At 43.0% G+C, this 23626-nt stretch overlaps 1 protein-coding gene across 1 annotated transcript in view; it reads left to right on the top strand.

The window, feature by feature from the left end:
* The first annotated feature begins 8204 nt into the window (after positions 1–8204).
* The window catches only part of LOC106565271 (potassium voltage-gated channel subfamily KQT member 2), a 109945-nt gene continuing 94523 nt past the window's right edge, over positions 8205–23626 (top strand). Inside the window, exon 1 of the mRNA XM_014132186.3 lies at positions 8205–8714. Within this exon, the coding sequence (XP_013987661.1) occupies positions 8413–8714 (302 nt within the window). The 5' untranslated portion in view covers positions 8205–8412. The remainder of the gene's footprint in view (positions 8715–23626) is intronic.

Below are 23626 nucleotides of genomic sequence, written 5' to 3' on the forward strand. Positions count from 1 at the left end.
CCGCCCCTATTTTGACGCATTTCCTGCCCTAGAGCGTAAATACTTGTTTAGGTTCCACCTCCAGGCTCCTTATACAGTACCAGTCAAAAGTTTGGACAAACCTACTCATTCCAGGGTTTTTCTTTATTTTTACTATTTTCTACATTGTAGAATAATAGTGAAGACATCAACACTATGAAATAACACATATGGACTCATGTAGTAACCAAGAAAGTGTTAAACAAAATCAACATATATTTCTATTTTAGATTCTTCGAAGTAGCCACCCTTTGGCTTGATGACAGCTTTGCGCACTTTCCCACCCCTCATGAATTTGTGTGGGAAAGAATGTCCTGGTGATTTCCATGTGGACCGGAGAAACATCAAGAAATAGGGAACCAGCTAGAAAGATGTGTCGGCATCGAGCAATTGTCTCTGGCCCCCTCCCAGTTAGGGGGAGTGATGAGCTCTACAGCAGAGTCTCACAACTCAATCGCTGGTTGAAAACTGTTTTCTGCCCCTCCCAAAATATAGAATTTGTAGACAATTGGCCCTCTTTCTGGGACTCACCCACAAACAGGACCAAGCCTGGCCTGTTGAGGAGTGACGGACTCCATCCTAGCTGGAGGGGTGCTCTCATCTTATCTACGAACATAGACAGGGCTCTAACTCCTCTAGCTCCACAATGAAATAGGGTGCAGGCCAGGCAGCAGGCTGTTAGCCAGCCTGCTAGTTTAGTGGAGTCTGCCACTAGCACGGTCAGTGTAGTCAGCTCAGCTTTCCCCATTGAGACCGTGTCTGTGCCTCGATCTAGGTTGGGCAAAATTAAAGATGGCGGTGTTCGCTTTAGCAATCTCACTAGTATAAAGACCTCCTCCATTCCTGCCATTATTGAAAGAGATTGTGATACCTTACATCTCAAAATTGGGTTACTTAATGTTAGATCCCTCACATCCAAGGCAGTTATAGTCAACGAACTAATCACTGATCATAATCTTGATGTGATTGGCCTGACTGAAACATGGCTTAAGCCTGATGAATTTACTGTGTTAAAATGAGGCTTCACCCCCTGGTTACACTAGTGACCATACCCCCCGTGCATCCGGCAAAGGCGGAGGTGTTGCTAACATTTACGATAGCAAATTTCAATAAAAAAAAAAACAATGACGTTTTCGTCTTTTGAGCTTCTAGTCATGAAATCTATGCAGCCTACTCAATCACTTTTTATAGCTACTGTTTACAGGCCTCCTGGGCCATATGCAGTGTTCCTCACTGAGTTCCCTGAAATCCTATCGGATCTTGTAGTCATAGCAGATAATATTCTAATTTTTGGTGACTTTAACATTCACATGGAAAAGTCCACAGACCCACTCCAAAAGGCTTTCGGAGCCATCATCAACTCAGTGGGTTTTGTCCAACATGTCTCTGGACCTACTCACTGCCACAGTCATACTCTGGACCTAGTTTTGTCCCATGGAATAAACGTTGTGGATCTTAATGTTTTTCCTCATAATCCTGGATTATCGGACCACCATTTTATTGCGTTTGCAATGCAACAAATAATCTGCTCAGACCCCAACCAAGGAGCATTAAAAGTCGTGCTATATATTCTCAGACAACCCAAAGATTCCTTGATGCCCTTCCAGACTCCCTCTGCTTACCCAAGGATGACAGAGGACAAAAATCAGTTAACCACCTAACCGAGGAACTCAATTTAACCTTGCGCAATACCCTAGATGCAGTTGCACCCCTAAAAACATCTGTCATAAGAAACTAGCTCCCTGGTATACAGAAAATACACGAGCTCTGAAGCAAGCTTCCAGAATATTGGAACGGAAATGGCGCCACACCAAACCGGAAGTCTTCCGACTAGCTTGGAAAGACAGTACCGTGCAGTATCGAAGAGCCCTCACTGCTGCTCGATCATCCTATTTTTCCAACTTAATTGAGGAAAATAAGAACAATCCTAAATTTATTTTTGATACTGTCGCAAAGCTAACTAAAAAGCAGCATTCGCAAATGGAGGATGGCTTTCACTTCAGCAGTAATACATTTATGAACTTCTTTGAGGAAAAGATCATGATCATTAGAAAGCAAATTACGGACTCCTCTTTAAATCTGCGTATTCCTCCAAAGCTCCATTGTCCTGAGTCTGCACAACTCTGCCAGGACCTAGGATCAAGGGAGATACTAATGTGTTTTAGTACTATATCTCTTGACACAATGATGAAAATAATCATGGCCTCTAAACCCTCAAGCTGCATACTGGACCCTATTCCAACTAAACTACTGAAAGAGCTGCTTCCTGTGCTTAGCCCTCCTATGTTGAACATAATAAACAGCTCTCTATCCACCGGATGTGTACCAAGCTCACTAAAAGTGGCAGTAATAAAGCCTCTCTTGAAAAAGCCGAATCTTGACCCAGAAATTATAAAAAACTATCGGCCTATATCGAATCTTCCATTCCTCTCAAAAAAAATTGAAAAAGCTGTTGCGCAGCAACTCACTGCCTTCCTGAAGACAAACAATGTATACGAAACGCTTCAGTCTGGTTTTAGACCCCATCATAGCACTGAGACTGCACTTGTGAAGGTGGTAAATGACCTTTTAATGACGTCAGACCGAGGCTCTGCATCTGTCCTCGTGCTCCTAGATCTTCGTGCCGCTTTTGATACCATCGATCACCACATTCTTTTGGAGAGATTGGAAACCCAAATTGGTCTACATGGACAAGTTCTGGCCTGGTTTAGATCTTATCTGTCGGAAAGATATCAGTTTGTCTCTGTGAATGGTTTGTCCTCTGACAAATCAATTGTAAATTTCGGTGTTCCTCAAGGTTCCGTTTTAGGACCACTATTGTTTTCACTATATATTTTACCTCTTCGGGATGTCATTCGAAAAGATAATGTTAAATTTCACTGCTATGCGGACGACACACAGCTGTACATTTCAATGAAACATGGTGAAGCCCCAAAATTCCCCTCGCTAGAAGCCTGTGTTTCAGACATAAAGAAGTGGATTGCTGCAAACGTTCTACTTTTAAACTCGGACAAAACAGAGATGCTTGTTCTAGGTCCCAAGAAACAAAGAGATCTTCTGTTGAATCTGACAATTAATCTGGATGGTTGTACAGTCGTCTCAAATAAAACTGTGAAGGACCTCGGCGTTACTCTGGACCCTGATCTCTCTTTTGAAGAACATATCAAGACTGTTTCAAGGACAGCTTTTTTCCATCTACGTAACATTGCAAAAATCAGAAACTTTCTGTCCAAAAATGATGCAGAAAAATTAATCCATGCTTTTGTTACTTCTAGGCTGGACTACTGCAATGCTCTACTTTCCGGCTACCCGGATAAAGCGCGAAACAAACTTCAGTTAGTGCTAAATACGGCTGCTAGAATCCTGACTAGAACCAAAAAATTTGATCATATTACTCCAGTGCTAGCCTCCCTACACTGGCTTCCTGTTAAGGCAAGGGCTGATTTCAAGGTTTTACTGCTAACCTACAAAGCATTACATGGGCTTGCTCCTACCCATCTTTCCGATTTGGTCCTGCCGTACACACCTACACGTACACTACGGTCACAAGACGCAGGCCTCCTAATTGTCCCTAGAATTTCTAAGCAAACGGCTGGAGGTAGGGCTTTCTCCTATAGAGCTCCATTTTTATGGAATGGTCTGCCTACCCATGTGAGAGACGCAGACTCAGTCTCAACCTTTAAGTCTTTACTGAAGACTTATCTCTTCAGTAGGTCCTATGATTAAGTATAGTCTGGCCCAGGAGTGTGAAGGTGAACGGAAAGGCTGGAGCAACGAACCGCCCTTGCTGTCTCTGCCTTGCCGGTTCCCCTCTCTCCACTGGGATTCTCTGCCTCTAACCCTATTACAGGGGCTGAGTCACTGGCTTACTGGTGTTCTTCCTTGCCGTCCATGGGAGGGGTGCGTCACTTGAGTGGGTTGAGTCACTGACGTGGTCTTCCTGTCTGGGTTGGCGCCCCCCCCCCCCCCCCCCTTGGGTTGTGCCGTGGCGGAGATCTTTGTGGGCAATACTCGGCCTTGTCTTAGGACGGTAAGTTGGTGGTTGGAGACATCCCTCTAGTGGTGTGGGGGCTGTGCTTTGGCAAAGTGGGTGGGGTTATATCCTGCCTGTTTGGCCCTGTCCGGGGGTATCTTCGGATGGGGCCACAGTGTCTTCTGATCCCTCCTGTCTCAGCCTCCAGTATTTATGCTGCAGTAGTTTATGTGTCGGGGGGCTAGGGTCAGTCTGTTACATCTGGAGTATTTCTCTTGTCTTATCCGGTGTCCTGTGTGAATTTAAATATGCTCTCTCTAATTCTCTCTTTCTCTCTTTCTTTCTTTCTCTCGGAGGACCTGAGCCCTAGGACCATGCCTCAGGACTACCTGGCATGATGACTCCTTGCTGTCCCTAGTCCACCTGGCCGTGCTGCTGCTCCAGTTTCAACTGTTCTGCCTGCGGCTATGGAACCCTGACCTGTTCACCGGACGTGCTACCTGTCCCCGACCTGCTGTTCTCAACTCTCTAGAGACAGCAGGAGCGGTAGAGATGCTCTCAAGGATCGGCTATGAAAGAGCCAACTGACACTTGCTCTTGAGTTGCTGACTTGTTGCACCCTCGACAACTACTATGATTATTATTATTTGACCATGCTGGTCATTTATGAACATTTTAACATCTTGACCATGTTCTGTTATAATAGCCAGAAGAGGACTGGCCACCCCTCATAGCCTGGTTCCTCTCTAGGTTTTGGCCTTTCTAGGGAGTTTTTCCTAGGGAGTTTTTCCTAGCCACCGTGCTTCTTTCACATGCATTGCTTGCTGTTTGGGGTTTTAGGCTGGGTTTCTGTACAGCACTTTGAGATATCAGCTGATGTACGAAGGGCTATATAAATACATTTGATTTGATTTGGAACTGGCAGCTGTCAGTGTAGCTAGCTAGCATGCTAACCATAGCTAGCTATATTCCTAACCTTATCTAGCTAGCTAATATCGTCTCTTGTTACTGTTTTTTTTTAAGTACAGTCGTGGCCAAAAGCTTTGAGAATGACACAAATATTCATTTTCACAAAGTTTGCTGCTTCAGTGTCTTTAGATATTTTTGTCAGATGTTACTGAATACTGGAATACTGAATGTTACTGAAATACTGAAGCATAATTACAAGCATTTCATAAGTGTCAAAAGCTCTTAATGACAATTATATGAAGTTGATGCAAAGAGTCAATATTTGCAGTGTTGACCCTTCTTTTTCAAGACCTCTGCAATCTGCCCTGGCATGCTGTAAATTAACTTCTGGGCCACATCCTGACTGATGGCAGCCCATTCTTGCATAATCAATGCTTGGAGTTTGTCAGAATTTGTGGGGTTTTGTTTGTCCACCTGCCTCTTCAGGATTGACCACAAGTTCTCAATGGGATTAAGGTCTGGGGAGTTTCCTGGCCATGGACCCAAAATATCGATGTTTTGTTCCCCGAGCCACTTAGTTATCACTTTTGCCTTATGGCAAGGTGCTCCATCATGCTGGAAAAGGCATTGTTTGTCACCAAACTGTTCCTGGATGGTTGGGAGAAGTTGCTCTCGGAGGATGTGTTGGTACCATTCTTTATTCATGTCTGTGTTCTTAGGCAAAATTGTGAGTGAGCCCACTTCCTTGGCTGAGAAGCAACCCCACACATGAATGGTCTCAGGATGCTTTACTGTTGGCATGACACAGGACTGATGGTAGCGCTCACTTTGTCTTCTCCGGACAAGCTTTTTTCCAGATGCCCCAAACAATCGGAAAGGGGATTCATCAGAGAAAATGACTTTACCCCAGTCCTCAGAAGTCCAATCCCTATACCTTTTGCAGAATATCAGTCTGTCCCTGATGTTTTTCCTGGAGAGAAGTGGCTTCTTTGCTGCCTTTCTTGACACCAGGCCATCCTCCAAAAGTCTTCGCCTCACTGTGCGTGCAGATGCACTCACACCTGCTTGCTGCCATTCTTGAGCAAGCTCTGTACTGGTGGTGCTGGAGACGGTCCTGGCGCTTGCTGGACTTTCTTGGGCGCCCTGAAGCCTTCTTCACAACAATTTAACCGCTCTCCTTGAAGTTCTTGATGATCCGATAAAATGGTTGATTTAGGTGCAATCTTACTGGCAGCAATATCCTTGCCTGTGAAGCCCTTTTTGTGCAAAGCAATGATGGTGGCACATGTTGCCTTGCAGGTAACCATGTTTGACAGAGGAACAACAACGATTCCAAGCACCACCCTCCTTTTGAAGCTTTCAGTCTGTTATTCGAACTCAATCAGCATGACAGAGTGATCTCCAGCCTTGTCCTCGTCAACACTCACACCTGTGTTAACGAGAGAATCACTGACATGATGTCAGCTGGTCCTTTTGTGGCAGGGCTGAAATGCAGTGGAAATGTTTTGGGGGGATTCAGTTCATTTGCATGGCAAAGAGGGACTTTGCGATTAAATGCAATTCATCTGATCACTCTTCATAACATTCTGGATTATATGCAAATTGCCATCATACAAACTGAGGCAGCAGACTTTGTGAAAATTAATATTTGTGTCATTCTCAAAAATGTTGGCTCCGACTGTACACCCTATTCAAAAGATTAGCCAGCTGGCTACTGGTTCTGGAACTGTCATAAATATAATAAGGAAAACTTTGCCACAGATGGACACCAGTATCTTTGTCTTCGCCATCTATGGTTCTCAAGTTTTGGCATCTTCCATAAGAGATGTGTTTTTGTACATTGTAAAGGACACGGTTTCATCTTTGGTAGGTAAGCTGCTGGCAGGCTTTGGCTACGGTGCAGCAAAGCCAAGTCAGCCCATGCTAATGGTTCTCACAGGGGAAGTGAAATGATAGGCTACAATGACTTTGCTTATGATGCACGTCGCAAATGACATGTAACAACATCTTGAGAGCATCGGACACGAAACACCATTACAAATGTAACAGTAGAACAAAATAAATAAACCTGTTCCTTGAATTTTCTTTAGTGGGTGCCTATTCATTATATGATAGATTCGGGTTCGATTCCTGGCTGTATCACAACTGGCCGTGATCGGGAGTCCCATAGGGCGGCGCACAATTGGCCCAGTGTTGTCCAGGTTAGAGGAGGGATTGGCCGGGGGAGGCTTTACTTGGCTCATCGCGCTCTAGCGACTCTATGTGGCGGGCCGGGCGCCTGCAGGCTGACCTCAGTAGTCAGTTGAACGGTGTTTCCTCTGACACATTGGTGCAGTTGGCTTCTGGGTTAAGCGGGCGGGTGTTAAGAAGCGCGGTTTGGCGGGTCATGTTTCGGACGATGCATGACTTGACCATCGCCTTAGGCTCATTTGCGACTCGCGAAGATCAACAACTTTGCAGGTGTTTCTGATAAATAAATAATGCCATGCTGGTGGGTGATAACATTCAAATAAAACCCAGCCCTGAAAGAAAATGTAGGATAAAAATAATTTCCACATCATCTCATAGGAAAAGACACATCATTGACGTGGATTTGTACGAAGTGGGCAGTTCGAATCTGTCACTTCAAGCCCAAATATATCCCACTTTGACTAAACCGATGACTTATTGACAAATCATTGTGCAACATCATGGGTAAGCTCTGGCCATCGTCTTTCAGCTCGAAAAAAGTTGATTTCTTCTGGTGTTTAAAACAAAATGATACTTACATAGTCGCCAAAGTTCCCAAACGTCTCTTTAAGGGTGGTGCTACCACTGCCTGTCATTAGATGTAATTAGGTCTGTGTCCCTAAGGGGAAGATGGGGGGGCATTTTGGATCAAACACATGAAGAATCTGAATACTGTAGCAATCCAATGCATCTCATAAAGCATCTATCTAAAAGTGCTTATCTAGGAGGATCCTAGATCAGTACTACTCTGACACTTTATGAATACGAGCAAGGACTATAATTCAAGCACTATGGAATAGTTGCTGTATTTGCTTACGGCATTAGTTTGGAGCTTTAGGCAAATTAGGACAGTAACCTACCACATGAACACTAATTTATGAAGTACTTTGCTATTATTGCTTGAAAAAGACTAGTGATGAGTAGTTCTAACCTTGAACATAGGCTATTTCATTCGATAATATCATTTTTTAAAGGTGGTTAGCCAAACGTGGAGGAAATCATACATTGTTTATATATAGACTATAAGAAAAACATTTGTTTTCACCTAATTCCTTTTTTGTTGTCAGGTGGCCGGAAGACGCTGAGGTAGGAGAATTGTGTTCATTGCAGATTCTTCTCTGCATTTCAATTGGCTTCTCAGAGAGGCAGGGTAGCCTCAGCAACGTGCACAGTCTGGGTCTCGGGCGCTCTACGGATCATTATATACGCCCAGCACTGCGATGCTGTTACCTGGTAAAGGGCGGAAAAAATCTCCAAGCTCCACATGACAGTATTTCGACAGAATGGTCAAAAAATCCGGCAACGGCGGTGTTTACCCGGGTCCAGCTGCGGAGAAAAAACTCAAAGTAGGCTTTGTCGGGATCGACCCTGGGGCTACGGACTCGAACAGAGATGCGGCGCTGCTCATAGCAGGTGCGGACGCCAAGGCAACAACACGGGGCAGCATCCTTAGCAAACCGAGATCCAGCCTCTCCGGCAAACCCAAGCCTCCAAAGAGAACTGTCTTCTACAGAAGACTGCAGAATTTTCTTTACAATGTTTTGGAGAGACCAAGAGGATGGGCATTCATTTACCACGCATACGTGTAAGTATTTGTTTAAATGGATTAAAAGCAAGACCAGAGTGCTAAAAAATACCACCAGCCTCCAACATGGTCTCGGGAGGCGTCTGAAATATTGTTTATTATTGTCTTCTTTATATAGACAGTGAAGACATTCAAACGACGGACTCACCGGGAAGTGTAGCGTGAGGGTTGTTGTGCAATGAGATTACGATTTACAGGTAACTGCCAAAATAAAGGAAACATTCCAGTTATGAGGGGTACAAAGTAGATTGAAAGCAGGTGCTTCCTGAGTTAATTGAGCAATTAACATCCCTTCATGAATAGGGTCATGTATAAAAATGACCAGTTGCCCATTATCTTTGCTACCATGGCTAGAAGAAGAGATCTCAGTGACATTGAAAGGGGGGTCTCAAGGGAACTTAGGGGGTTTAAAGGGTGTGTATGTGTGTGTCACCAGATCTCAACCCAACTGAACACTTATGGGAGATTTCTGGAGCAGCAACTGAGATGGTGTTTTCCACCACCATAAACAAAACACCAAATTATAGAATTTCTTGTGGAAGAACGGTGTCGCATCCCTCCAGTAGAGTTCCAGACACTTGTAGAATCTATGCCAAGGAGCATTGAAGCTGTTCTGGTAGCCTGATGTCCTATTAAGACACTTTGTTTGTGTTTCCTTTATTTTAGCAGTTATCTGTATATTCACCCAATCAAAAAGACAGCTAAAAGTTAGTTGAATTGCCAATGTCTTATCACTACGCTTTCAACCATCTAGACGCTCAACCAAATTCCAATGGAAAAACAATGTCTGATTTTAGGTTTAATCTCACTGCACTTTCAACCATTTAAAAGCACAGCAAAGTTCCAACGGGAATACAAAGCCAGATATTTTGTTTATTTATAAAACAGATTCATGTGTTATAACAGTGCTGCATCTAATAGCAGAACCAATGACCTGGATTGCAGTTGATGTTCCCTGGGTGCAAGGGATCAATGCCGTTTAAGATTCTGCACATTATTATTATTATTATTACAGCAATTTTGAAGGTCCCCAAAGACCTGCGACAACCTATGCATGCGATCTTGAACTTATCTTGATTATGATTACAGAACAAATGTGTAGTTACAGTAACCTAAATGTGGCCACGAATGTGTTGCTCATTTTAAGGTTGAATGTTACATTAGTTTGTAAGACTAATTCACTGTATTACAAAAGTAATATTGAAATTGTGTTTGGTTGACAACACAACCAAATATCAACATTTTAAAGGAGATGTACAGAGTATTCGGAAAGTATTCAGACCCCTTGACTTTTCCCACATTTTGTTACGTTACAGCCTTATTCTAAAATTGATTCAATAATCACACCTCCTCCATGCTACACGGTGGGAGCCACACATGCAGAGATCATCCGTTCACCTACTCTGCGTCTCACAAAGACACGGCGGTTGGAACCAAAAATCTTAAATTTGAACTCATCAGACCAAAGGACAGATTTCCACCGGTCTAATGTCCATTATTCTTGTTTTTTGGCCCAAGCAAGTCTCTTCTTCTTATTGGTGTACTTCAGTCATGTGTTTTTTTGCAGCAATTCAACCATGAAGGCCTGATTCACACAGTCTCCTCTGAACAGTTGATGTTGATGTGTCTGTTACTTGAACTCTTTGAAGCATTTATTTTGGCTCCAATTTCTGAGGCTGGTAATTCTAATGAACTTATCCTCTGCAGCAGAGGTAACTCTGCGTCTTCCTTTCCTGTGGCGGTCCTCATGAGAGCCAGTTTCATCATAGCGCTTGATGGTTTTTGTGACTGCACTTGAAGAAACTTTCAAAGTTCTAGAAATTTACCGGATTGACTGACCTTCATGTCTTAAAGTAATGATGAACTGTCGTGTCTCTTTGCTTATTTGAGCTGTTCTTGCCATAATATGGACTTGGTATTTTACCAAATAGGGCTATCTTCTGTATAACACCCCTACCTTGTCACAACACAATTGATTGGCTCAAGGAAAGAAAGAAATTCCACCAATTAACTTTTAACAAAGCACACCTGTTAATTGAAATCATGAAGCTGGTTGAAAGAATGCCAAGAGTGTGCAAAACTGTCATCAAGGCAAAGAGTGGCTACTTTGAAGAATCTTAAATAGAAAATATATGTTGATTTATTTAACACTTTCTTGGACACTACATGATTCCAAATGTGTTATTTCATAGTTTTAATGTCTTCACTATTATTCTACAGTCTAGATAATATTTTTTTAAATAAAGAAAAGCCCTTGAATGAGTAGGTGTGTCCAAACTTTTGACTGGTACTGTGCATTATGCTCCATACATACAGTGAGGGAAAAAGTATTTGATCCCCTGCTGATTTTGTACGTTTGCCCACTGACAAAGAAATGATCAATCTATAATTTTAATGGTAGGTTTATTTGAACAGTGAGAGACAGAATAACAACAAAAAAATCCAGAAAAACCCATGACAAAAATGTTATAAAATGATTTGCATTTTAATTAGAGGTTGACTGATTAATCAGAATGGCCGATTAATTAGGACCGATTTCAAGTTTTCATAACAATCGTAAATCGGTATTTTTGGACGCCGATTTGGGCGATTTAATTTAAATTTTTTAATTTAAAAAATAATATATTTTTTTAGACCTTTATTTAACTAGGCAAGTCAGTTAAGAACACGTTCTTATTTTCAATGACGGCCTAGGAACAGTGGGTTAACTGCCTTGTTCAGGGGCAGAACGATAGATTTTTACCTTGTCAGCTCGGGGATTCAATCTTGCAACCTTACGGTTAACTAGTCCAACGCTCTAACCACCTGCTTTACATTGCACTCCATGTGTCACAAAAACAGCCGTCGTGCTGAAGGGAGGACCAATACGCAGGCGGAATGTGAATGCTCATCTTTTAATTAATTAGGATAACGCATACACAAAAAAAACAAGAAAACAACAAGAACGACGAAGGACAGTTTCAGAGGCTAAATGAATACTAGCAGTGTGAAATACAACTACCCACAAAACCCAAACCAAACACACACCTAATTATAGGACTCTCAATCAGAGGCAACTAGAAACACCTGCCTCCAATTGAGAGTCCCAAACCTAAACATAGAAAAACTAAACTAGACAGAACGTAGAAATACATACAAAAACACAAATCCTCTGCCACGTCCTGACCAAAACTAATACCATTACTCCCTCTGCTGGTCAGGACGTGACACCATGAGGAGCCTGCCTGTTACGCGAATGCAGTAAGAAGCCAAGTTAAGTTGCTAGCTAGCATTAAACGTATCTTATAAAAAACAATCAATCAATCATAATCACTAGTTAACTACATATGGTTGATGATATTACTAGTTTATCTAGCCTGTCCTGCGTTGCATATAATCGCTTAGGTACACGTTGCTCCAACCATAAACATCAATGCCTTTCTTAAAATCAATACACAAGTATATATTTTTAAACGTGCATATTTAGTTAATATTGCCTGCTAACATGAATTTCTTTTAACTAGGGAAAATGTGTCACTTCTCTTGCAAACAGAGTCAGGGGATATGCAGTTTGGGCCGCCTGGCTCGTTGCGAACTGTGAAGACTATTTCTTCCTAACAAAGACAGCCGACTTCGCCAAACGGGGGATGATTTAACAAAAGCGCATTTGCGAAAAAAGCACAATCGTTGCACGAATGTACCTAACCATAAACATCAATGCCTTTCTTAAAATCAGTACACAGAAGTATATATTTTTAAACCAGCATATTTAGCTAAAAGAAATCCAGGTTAGCAGGCATTATTAACCAGGTGAAATTGTGTCATTTTGCGTTCATTGCACGCAGTCAGGGTATATGCAACAGTTTGGGCCGCCTGGCTTGTTGCGAACTAATTTGCCAGAATTTTACGTAATTATGACTTAACATTGAAGGTTTAGACATAGGGATGCCACCCGTTAGATAAAATACGGAACGGTTCTGTATTTCACTGACAGGAAAAACGTGTTGTTTTCGAGATCATAGTTTCCGGATTCGACCATATTAACCTGTTGGGGCTAGGGGGCAGTATTTGCACGGCCGTATAAAAAACTTACCTGATTTAAACTGGTTACTACTCTTGCCCAGAAACGAGAATATGCATATAATTAGTAGATGTGGATAGAAAACACTCTAAAGTTTCTAAAACTGTTTGAATGGTGTCTGTGAGTACCAAACTCAGATTTACTATAAGAAAAATTGGATTACCTTTGCTGTTCTTTGTCAGAATGCACTCCCAGGACTTCTACTTCAACAACAAATGTTGTTATGGTTCCAAATAATCCATAGTTATATTCAAATAGCTCCGTTTTGTTCGTGCGTTCAGGTCACAATCCGAAGGGTGATGCGCGAGCGCATTTCGTGACCCAAAAAATTGAAATATTCCATTACCGTACTTCGAAGCATGTCAAACGCTGTTTAAAATCAATTTTTATGCTATTTTTCTCGTAAAATAGCGATAATATTCCAACCTGGCGACGTTGTATTCATTCAAAGGCTGAAAGAAAAAAATGGAGTAGTCTCATGTATGCGCATCTCCAGTGTCACTGTTCCCAGCCTGACCACTCACAAATACTCCTGATGTTCTTCGCCCAGAGACTGCAGACACCCCATTACACTTTCTGGCGACTTCTGAGAGCCAATGGAAGCCTTAGAAAATGTCACATTACAGCACAGATGATGTATTTTCGATAGAGATGCCACAGAAGGAGAACAAATTGTCAGACAGAGCACTTCCTGTATGGAATCTTCTCAGGTTTTGGCCTGCCATATGAGTTCTGTTATACTCACAGACACCATTCAAACAGTTTAGAAACTTTAGAGTGTTTTCTATCCAAATCTACTAATTATATGCATATTCTAGTTTCTGGGCAGGAGTAGTAACCAGATTAAATCGGGTACGTTTTTTATCCGGCCGTGCAAATACTGCCCCCTATCCCAAACAGGTTAAGTTAAAATAAGTGTATTGTTGTAATTGTTATTATTACAAATAAATAGACCAAAAAAATATATAAAAAAATAAATAAAAAATCGGCTGATTAATCGGTATCGGCTTTTTTGGGGGTCCTCCAATAATCGGTACCGGCGTTGAAAAATCATAATCGGTCGACCTCTCATTTTAATGAGGGAAATAAGTATTTGACCCCTCTGCAAAACATGGCTTAGTAGTTGGTGGCAAAACCCTGTAGTTGGCCACCAGGTTTGCACACATCTCAGGAGGGATTTTGTCCCACACCTCTTTGCAGATCTTCTCCAAGTCATTAATGTTTCGAGGCTGACATTTGGCAACTCAAACCTTCAGCTCCCTCCACAGATTTTCTGTGGGATTAAGGCCTGGAGGCTGGCTAGGCCACTCCAGGACCTTAATGTGCTTCTTCTTGAGCCACTCCTTTGTTGCCTTGGCCGTGTGTTTTGGGTCATTGTCATGCTGGAATACCCATCCACGACCCATTTTCAATGCCCTGGCTGAGGGAAGGAGGTTCTCACCCAAGATTTGACGGTACATGGCCCCGTCCATCTTCCCTTTGATGCGGTGAAGTTGTCCTGTCCCCTTAGCAGATAAACACCCCCAAAGCATAATGTTTCCACCTCCATGTTTGACGGTGGGGATGGTGTTCTTGGGGTCATAGGCAGCATTCCTCGTCCTCCAAACACGGTGAGTTGAGTTGATGCCAAAGAGCTCCATTTTGGTCTCATCTGACCACAACACTTTCACCCAGTTGTCCTCTGAATCATTCAGATGTTCATTGGCAAACTTCAGACGGGCATGTATATGTGCTTTCTTGAGCAGGGGGACCTTGCGGGCGCTGCAGGATTTTAGTTCTTCACGGCGTAGTGTGTTACCAATTGTTTTCTTGGTGACTATAGTCCCAGCTGCCTTGAGATCATTGACAAGATACTCACGTGTAGTTCTGGGCTGATTCCTCACCGTTCTCATGATCATTGCAACTCCACGAGGTGAGATCTTGCATGGAGCCCCAGGCCGAGGGAGATTGACAGTTCTTTTGTGTTTCTTCCATTTGCAAATAATCGCACCAACTGTTGTCACCTTCTCACCAAGCTGCTTGGCGATGGTCTTGTAGCCCATTCCAGCCTTGTGTAGGTCTACAATCTTGTCCCTGACATCCTTGGAGAGCGCTTTGGTCTTGGCCATGGTGGAGAGTTTGGAATCTCATTGATTGATTGCTTCTGTGGACAGGTGTCTTTTATACAGGTAACAAACTGAGATTAGGAGCACTCCCTTTAAGAGTGTGCTCCTAATCTCAGCTAGTTACCTGTATAAAAGACACCTGGGAGACAGAAATCTTTCTGATTGAGAGGGGGTCAAATACTTATTTCCCTCATTAAAATGCAAATCCATTTATAACATTTCTGACATGCGTTTTTCTGGATTTTTTTGTTATTCTGTCTCTCACTGTTCAAATAAACCTACCATTAAAATTATAGACTGATAATTTCTTTGTCAGTGGGCAAACGTACAAAATCAGCAGGGGATCAAATACTTAATCCCCTCACTGTACATACATACATACATACATACATACATACATACATACATACAGACACTGTATGCTACAGTAGAAACGACAACACGATATACAGAAAATAAGACACTTACTTTGATAGCAACGCACACATGTCCAAAGTTATTATTTATAAGGAAAACAACAATGGAACAATGTGAGCACCAGTCAGAAAATGTGCCAGTTCATGCAAGACTGCGCAAATGTCTGCATACTTGATGTGCGGAAAAAATGGGGAAGAGCTCTCCTCAAAGAGGGAAGTTTGTCCGGCTCAGAAAGCCTCAAACATAAATTGTCCGTGAACACTGAAATGGGCTACTTCTATGTGAATTAATGAGGAGGCGGAACACACCTCAATTCAAACTGTTAGAAAATACAACTTGTTAGAAAATAATTAGAAATTGACAAGTTGAAACAGCCTATAGATAATGAGCTTGTTAACTAACATGTTGCGTAACAATCGCGTTTTGGAATAGGGAGTGCATTCTCACATCACGTGCTTATAAACAACTCATGCTGGGGCGACCGTTAGAAATATTTGGAACTCACCTTAAATAAAAGATGTTTGGAACCACCAAGACTCTTCCTAGAGCTGGATGCCAAGTGGAACTGAGCAATCAGGGGAGAACGGCCTTGGTCAGGGTGGTGACCAAGAACCCGATGGTCACTCTGACAGAGCTCCAGAGTTCCTCTGGGGAGATGGGAGAACCTTCCAGAAGGACAATCATCTCTGTAGCACTCCGTCAATCAGGCCTTTATGGTAGTGGCCAGACGGAAGCCTCTCCTCAGTAAAAGGCACATAAAAGCCTGCTTGTAGGCACCTAAAGGACTCAGACCATGAGAAACAAGATTCTCTGGTCTGATGAAACCAAGATGGAACTCTTTGTCCTGAATGCCAAGCGCCATGTCTGGAGGAAACCTGGCATCATCCCTACGATGAAGCATGGTAGTGGCAGCATCATGCTGTGGAGATGTTTTTCAGCGGCAGGGACTGGGAGACTAGTCAGGATCCAGGGAAATATGAACGGAGCAAAGTACAGAGAGATCCTTGATGAAAATCTGCTGCAGAGCGCTCAGGACCTCAGGACTGGGTGCAAATGTTCACCTTCCAACAGGACAACGACCCTAAGCACACAGCCAATACAATGCACGAGTGGCTTTAGGACAAGTCTCTTGAACCCGATCTTACATCTCTGGAGAGACCTAAAACTAGCTTTGCAGCGACGCTCCCCATCCAACCTGACAGAGCTTGAGAGGATCTGCAGAGAAGAATGGGATAAACTCCCCAAATACAGGTGTGCCAAGCATGTAGAGTCATACCCAAGAAGACTGCCAAAGGTGCTTCAACAAAGTACTGAGTAAAGGGTCTGAATACTTCTGTAAATGTGATATTTCAGTTTTTTTTATTTTATACATTTGCAAACATTTCTAAAAACCTGTTTTTGCTTTGTCATTATGAGGTATTGTGTGTAGATTGAGGGGGAAAAAACATTTTCATCCATTTTAAAATAAAACTGTAACGTAACACTGTCACGCCCTGACCTGAGAGCAGTTTTTCTCTGTTTGGTTAGGCCAGGGTGTGACATGGGGTGGGCATTCTATGTGTCATATTTCTATGTTGTTTTTTTCTTTAATTGGCCTAGTATGGTTTCCAATCAGAGGCAGCTGTCTATCGTTGTCTCTGATTGGGTGTGGGATCTTGTTTTTGTCAGCTCAGTAAGCCTGCAGAACGTGACGTTCATTTTTTCTTTGTTTGTTATTTTGTTTGAGTGTTCTGAGTTAAATATAATAAATATGAACACGTACCCCGCTGCACCTTGGTCTACTCCTTTTGACGATCGTCACAGAAGATCCCTCCACAAAAGGACCAAGCAGCGTGGTCAGGACAACTGGACCTGGGAAGACATCCTGGACGGCAAGGGATCCTGGACGTGGGAGGAGATCCAGGCTGGATGGGATCGCCTCCCATGGGAACAGGTGGAGGCAGCGAGAGCAGAGCGGCGACGAGAGGAGGAAATAGCACGGCAACGAGGCAAGCACGAGAGGCAGCCCCCAAATATTTTTTTGGGGGGGCACACGGGGAGATTGGCTAAGTCAGGTTTCAGACCTGAGCCAACTCCCCGTGCTTACCATGGTGAGAGTAGGACTGGTCAGGCACCATGTTATGCGGTGATGCGCACGGTGTCTCCAGTGCGCAGCCACAGCCCGGTGCGCTCTGTGAAAGCTCCCCGCAGTTGCCGTGCTAGAGTTGACATTCAGCCAGGAAGGATTGTGCCAGCTCAGTGTTCCTGGTCTCCAGTGCGTCTCTTTGGCCCAGGATATCCTGCGCCAGCTCTACGCATGGTGTCGCCAGTATGCCTTCGCGGCCCGGTTCGTCCTGTGCCGGCGCCCCGCACTTGCCGGGCTAGACTGGGCGTCCAGCCAGGACGGGTTGTGCCTGTCATAAGCTCCAGACCTGCAGTGTGCCTCCATGGCCCAGTATACCCTGTGCCTACTCTGCGCACCCAGCCTCCAGCGACGTTCCCTAGTCCAGAGCTCCCAGCGACGTTCCCCAGTCCGGAGCCTCCAGCGACGTTCCCTAGTCCGGTGAGACCTGTTCCGGCTCCACGTGTGAAGCCTCCAGTGATGATCCATGGCACGAAGCCTCCAGTGATGATCCATGGCCCAGAGCCTGTAGGGATGATCCATGGCCCGGAGCCTGTAGGGATGATCCATGGCACGAAGCCTCTAGGCATAATCCCTGGCGCGGAGCCTGCAGTGACAATCCATGGCGCGGAGCCTGCAGCGACAATCCATGGCGCGGAGCCTGCAGCGACGGCCTGCAGCCCGGAGCCTCCAGCGACGGCCTGCAGCCCGGAGCCTCCAGGGGCGGCCTGCAGCCCGGAGCCTCCAGAGGCGGCCTGCAGCCCGGAGCCTCCAGCGGCGGCCTGCAGCCCGGAGCCTCCAGCGGCGGCCTGCAGCCCAGAGCCTCCGGCGATGATCCTCGGTCCAGTTCCTTCAACGACGATCCACGGTTCGGAGCTTCCAGCGAAGATCCATGGTCTGGTTCCTCCGGCGACACAAAAGCGGAGGGATCAGCGGGCGGAGTGGGGGCTACGCCCCGAACTGGAGCTGCCACCATAAGTAGATGCCCACCCGGACCCTCCCCTATAGGTTCAGGTTTGCTGCCGGGAGTCCGCACCTTTGGGGGTGGGGTACTGTCACGCCCTGACATGAGAGAGCCGTTTTTCTCTGTTTGCTTACGTCAGGGTGTGACATGGGGTGGGCATTCTATGTGTCATATTTCTATGTTGTTTTTTTTCTTTGATTGGCCTAGTATGGTTTCCAATCAGAGGCAGCTGTCTATCGTTGTCACTGATTAGGAAACATACTTAGGCAGCCCTTTTTCCCTCCTTCAGTGTGGGATCTTGTTTTTGTCAGCTCAGTAAGCCTGCAGAACGTGACATTTGTTTTTTCTTTGTTTGTTATTTTGTTTGAGTGTTCTGAGTTACAATAAATATAAATATGAACACTTGCCACGCTGCACCTTGGTCTACTCCTTTTGACGATCGTCACAAACAAAATGTGGAAATATTCAAGGGGTCTGAATACTTCCCCGAATGCACTGAATCTACTGCTTGGATAGTTCCATCTGAGCCACCGGCTTAATCCAATTCTTATACTTGTATTTTTGGTTGAGTTGGAGACGTGAATCCAACACATAATTTGTTAACTTGTCGACAAGTTAATAGGCTACTCATTGTATTTGAAATGTGATATTGAATTCTGTTTGGTTGTCAATGCAACCAAATATCAACATTTAAAGGGGATTAATCTTCTGCTTGGATATTTCCATCTGTGGAACTTGGTCTGGCTTTAATTCCACTTTATCTACAAATTAAATCATTGATATGTTGGATTCACGCCTTCATCTCAACCAAAAATCTAAGCTGAAGAGTAGGACCAAATCAAACATTTACAATTTAAATAAAGTTAGATTTGATTTAGTCCTATTCTTCATGACTTCGATTTTTGGTTGAGATGGAAACGTGAATTCAACATATCAAGTATTAATGTGTAACCCATCCCCAAAAAATCTAGATTTAGCTCAGCCTAACACTAGTTCCTTATTCTGAAAATCACTCTGCTCTCCGTAGCTATGCCACACTGGCTAATGGCTACTATGGCAAATCATGCTCGATCACCTGAGCAAACTTTCACCATCTAGCAGCCTAGTGTGAGCTTGTTTTAATGGCCTTTACGGTAGTTAATTTGTCAGCTTGCTGATGAAGTTGTATGGTACCCAAGTTATGGGAATGTTCTCAAAAATCAGCATGTATCTGATTCTGACAGCTGGCACTGTGCCTCACTTCTTTATAACATTTGGCCAACGCGATAACGTTACAGCCAGTGCACGTACAGTAGCTAGTTGTGTGATTCGGCACACTTATCACAGCAGAACAGAAACTGCCTGATCATGAAAACTCATGTGCTATTAGCTAGAATGTCACTACACTAGCTAGCTAGAGGGAGTATTCAGCATTGTGTGTGAACTGGCGTTTTTAGCATCCCTTTCATTTCATTATGGATTGATATGAGACTGATTCAGCCAGTAAACAGACGCAGGGTTTGGGAGTAACTGTTTACATGTAATCTGATTGCAAAAAAACTTGAACTGTAATCAGTTACGTTACCAGCAAAAATATTGAAATCAAATTACAGATACTTTTGAAAAACTAGATGATTACTTCTTGGATCACTTTTAAATGTTTGTGAAAAAAACCCAAGTACATTATCACACCTTTCTGTTTTCTCAATGACTTTGAATTCAGCTTTGAAAAAAGGTGAAAGTTTAAGTTTGTTTCACCTGAGCGAATCCTTTTTGTCTTCTTCTAATGCATCTTAAGGGGAAAGTAATCAAAAAGTAACAAAATAATCCGATTACAGTACTGAATTTGGGTAATCTAAAAATTACCTTACTGATTACAATTTTGGACAGGTAACTAACTAGTATCTGTAACAGATTTCATTTAGAAAGTAACCTACCCAACAGATGCTAACGTTAGCTAGGTAGCACATAAATACTGATTCTACAACCACAAAACACCTTAGCTAAATGTAGGATTAAATAGTGAACTTGCTCATGAAAAAAAAAATACGTTTTTGGGAAGATTAACTATGACTTTTTTTTATGATAAAAGGGGTTTCAGAGGATGATGTTGCCTTGGTAATATTTTCTAGTGTTAGAACAGCACATTGTCGCCAACCTCCTTTTGAGCTATCCCATGAGTGTTTGCGAGTTATCAGACAGATCAGTGCAGATGGCCGTGAGACAATGACCCTAGATGGGAGACCAAAGGGTAGCTATAGATCAATTCCCCAGTAGGAGGTACTGCCCAACTTATAGTTAAAAAATATATATATACTGGATATAACGTTGAAGATCTGACGTTGATTTAAAGGTACAAATTCAACATTTTATACAAGGTTTGTCTCTGTTCAAATTTGGTTACAATGATGATATAATCCTGTGGTTAAAATGTCACACTCAAAACAACGATTTTGACTTTGGATGACTTTTTTCAAATCGAATGTATTTTCCACTTAGATTCCACGTCACAATACATTGACAAATTACATTGAAACAACATTGATTCAACCAGTTTGTGCCCAGTAGGTTGGCACGGGCAGAAATCATTTCAATATCATCATACTTTAATTAGGCATGTATGTAGCCTATTCCATACATATCCTTTATATGGGTGGGAATGGTGGTATGGGCTACATTGTTATAAGTTTGTGATAACAATCTAATCTGGGCTACTTGGCATCACTTTGAAATCTGTCATTCCTTTACATTTTTGTTAATGTTGTTTACATTGCCTTTTAAATGGATAAAGTACTATCAAAAGGCTACCTAGGCGATCCATGCGATTATGCTTTTAGGAACGTGGATTATGCATTTTTACATCAGATCATAGGCTACTGCTGTGTCAGTGTGAATTCCTTAAATTACACATGTCTCATGTTGAATTGTCAACGCTTTACCAGTGGCAGAATTTCCCCTCTAACCATAGTTACTAGTCTGTTGATTTAATGTGATTCTGACTGAGCTAATTGAGTGTACTGCTGCAACTCTTCCAGGGCTTTTCTTAATTCAGCACCAAAAGCAACTGGACAGCTCCACTAGCTCCTACTTTGTGTTCCTGTAAAGCAAAGCACATGGCTCGAACACTATTGCATTTGCGCCTAGAGGCAAATGGTTCCTATGATAGGAACCAAATTATTGAATCATGATATAAGGCTTTTTTCTGTCTGGCTGTTTTCATTTTTTTTACCAATGCAGTATGGATATTTTTTCGTAACAGAGTAGAGCTTCTGATCAATGAGCATTTATACGCTTTGTCTCTCTGTCTTCCCATCACTCACATCCTGTTTTCTCTATAAATACTGTTGTGGCCTATGTCAGAAACATGAGATTCACATCCTTAGGCAGTTTTTCTCTTTCTCTTTACCAATGAATACAGTAGGCTTTTGTCAAGTACTGATATCCAATAATACGCCTATGCTGTTTATCTCTCTTCCTCCTTCCTATAGATCGAACATAGTATACTTTTATCAAGTCATATGCAGTTAGTCTCTCTCTTTCTCCTTCCCATAGACAATCACAGTAATAGGCTTTTATACACATTATTTCCTGCAAAAGCACTACGTCTACTCATTTGGAATCTTGGTCCTAGCAAATGGAGTGTACAGCCAATGCATTAGAGTCAGTCTGGGGATGAATAAAACATTGATTAGAGACAAATTAAAAGTCTTGCAAATGGTATGGGCGTTTTCACCCTGTGGTGAACAGGCTAGTGGGTTCAGACCAATGATTTATCAGTGGTTCTAGTCTAGCACACCTGATTCACTAATCAAGGGCTTAATGATTTGTTGACAAGTTGAATCAGGTGTGCTACCTCTGGAATAGTTCAAATACATGGAACGGCTGGGGGTCCCAGAGGAGAGCTTTGAGAACCACTGCACTAGATGACTGACGCTGTGTTAAAGCCACCGTGCCTCCATCTTGGCACTCTCCCACCGTTGTAAAAAAAATATTTTGGAAGCTCTAGAAATGCATTTATTAATGTCTACATATGTTTTTGCCACATTTATTATATTACAGACAGCTTAGTTCATACTTTGAAATTATATTATGTCAGCCAAACATATATAAAAACATTTTCCTTAAAGTATAATTTTCTGAGATTGCTAATGTTATTGCCCCCACTACAACAGGAAAATGCTTAAAAACATGTAATTTTGTCATAGAAAAATGTATTTGAAATGCTATAGAATTCACCGGAGGTTGGTGGCACCTTAATTGGGGAAGACGGGCATGTGGTAATGGCTTGAGTGGAATAAGTGGAAAGGTATCAACAACCTCCATTCCATTCGCTCCTTTCTAGCAATTACTTAAGAGCCGTCCTCCCCTCAGCAGCCTTTACTAGTAGAAGTCCATTCAATCCTACGGAGGACTGCTTCTACTTGGGAGTGCCAATATGGCCCCTCAATGTCCAATACATGGCATCAGCAATCCATGGTTTATATATGTCATTGGTTCAGACTCATTGGCATTTTCGTCCAATGGATAGAGTTTGAACCCAGGTTAACCTGCCCAGGGGTGAAATGGTCAATGTGGAAATGCTTATTAAACAGAAAATCTAATGACAAGAATACAGGCTGTTTCACAACCGCCCGTGTTTGCGAGTCCCATAGGGCGGCACTCAATTGGCCCAGGGTCATTTGGGTTTGGCATGTGTAGGCCGTCATTGTCGATAAGAATTTGTTCTTAACTGACTTGCCTAGTTAAATAAATAAAAAACAAACAGCATGCCTTTATCTAGCATAAAACTGCTATCTATTCCAAGCTGACAATAACATAACTGTTTTTTGCTTTTTTGATAGAACTCTGTGTTGACGCTTACACTCGTGTGCAAGCGGCAGCACGGACCCTTTGCATTGACCAAACAAACACCTATGTATATCTAGGCGTGTGTGCATACTGTACATGCATGAGTGTGTATTGGGTGCTTGCTGTGACCAACCCAATGTCGAGGCATGGTTTATTTTACTGTGCTGGCGCAGTTATGGTCCCAGGGGGCCTTGAGGTCTATCCTGGGCTGTGCTGGGTCTGAGCTAGTGGCGTCTCGGCACTCTACTGATTAATGAGTCATTCGGGAGGTAGATGGTGAGCTCACCTGAGTAGAACTGATAAGACCAAGGCACTGCTTGCCAGGCTGACTATTACATCTGCCTGCCTGGAACACTAACACACCGCCTAGGAGATAACGACGGGACAAATGGATTCCTCCTTCAACATGAGAACCGTGCCTGAAAGCCTGATTTGGCG

Source organism: Salmo salar, chromosome 12, assembly GCF_965601325.2.
Source record: "Salmo salar chromosome 12, fSalSal1, whole genome shotgun sequence".
NCBI classification, from domain to species: Eukaryota; Metazoa; Chordata; class Actinopteri; order Salmoniformes; family Salmonidae; genus Salmo; species Salmo salar.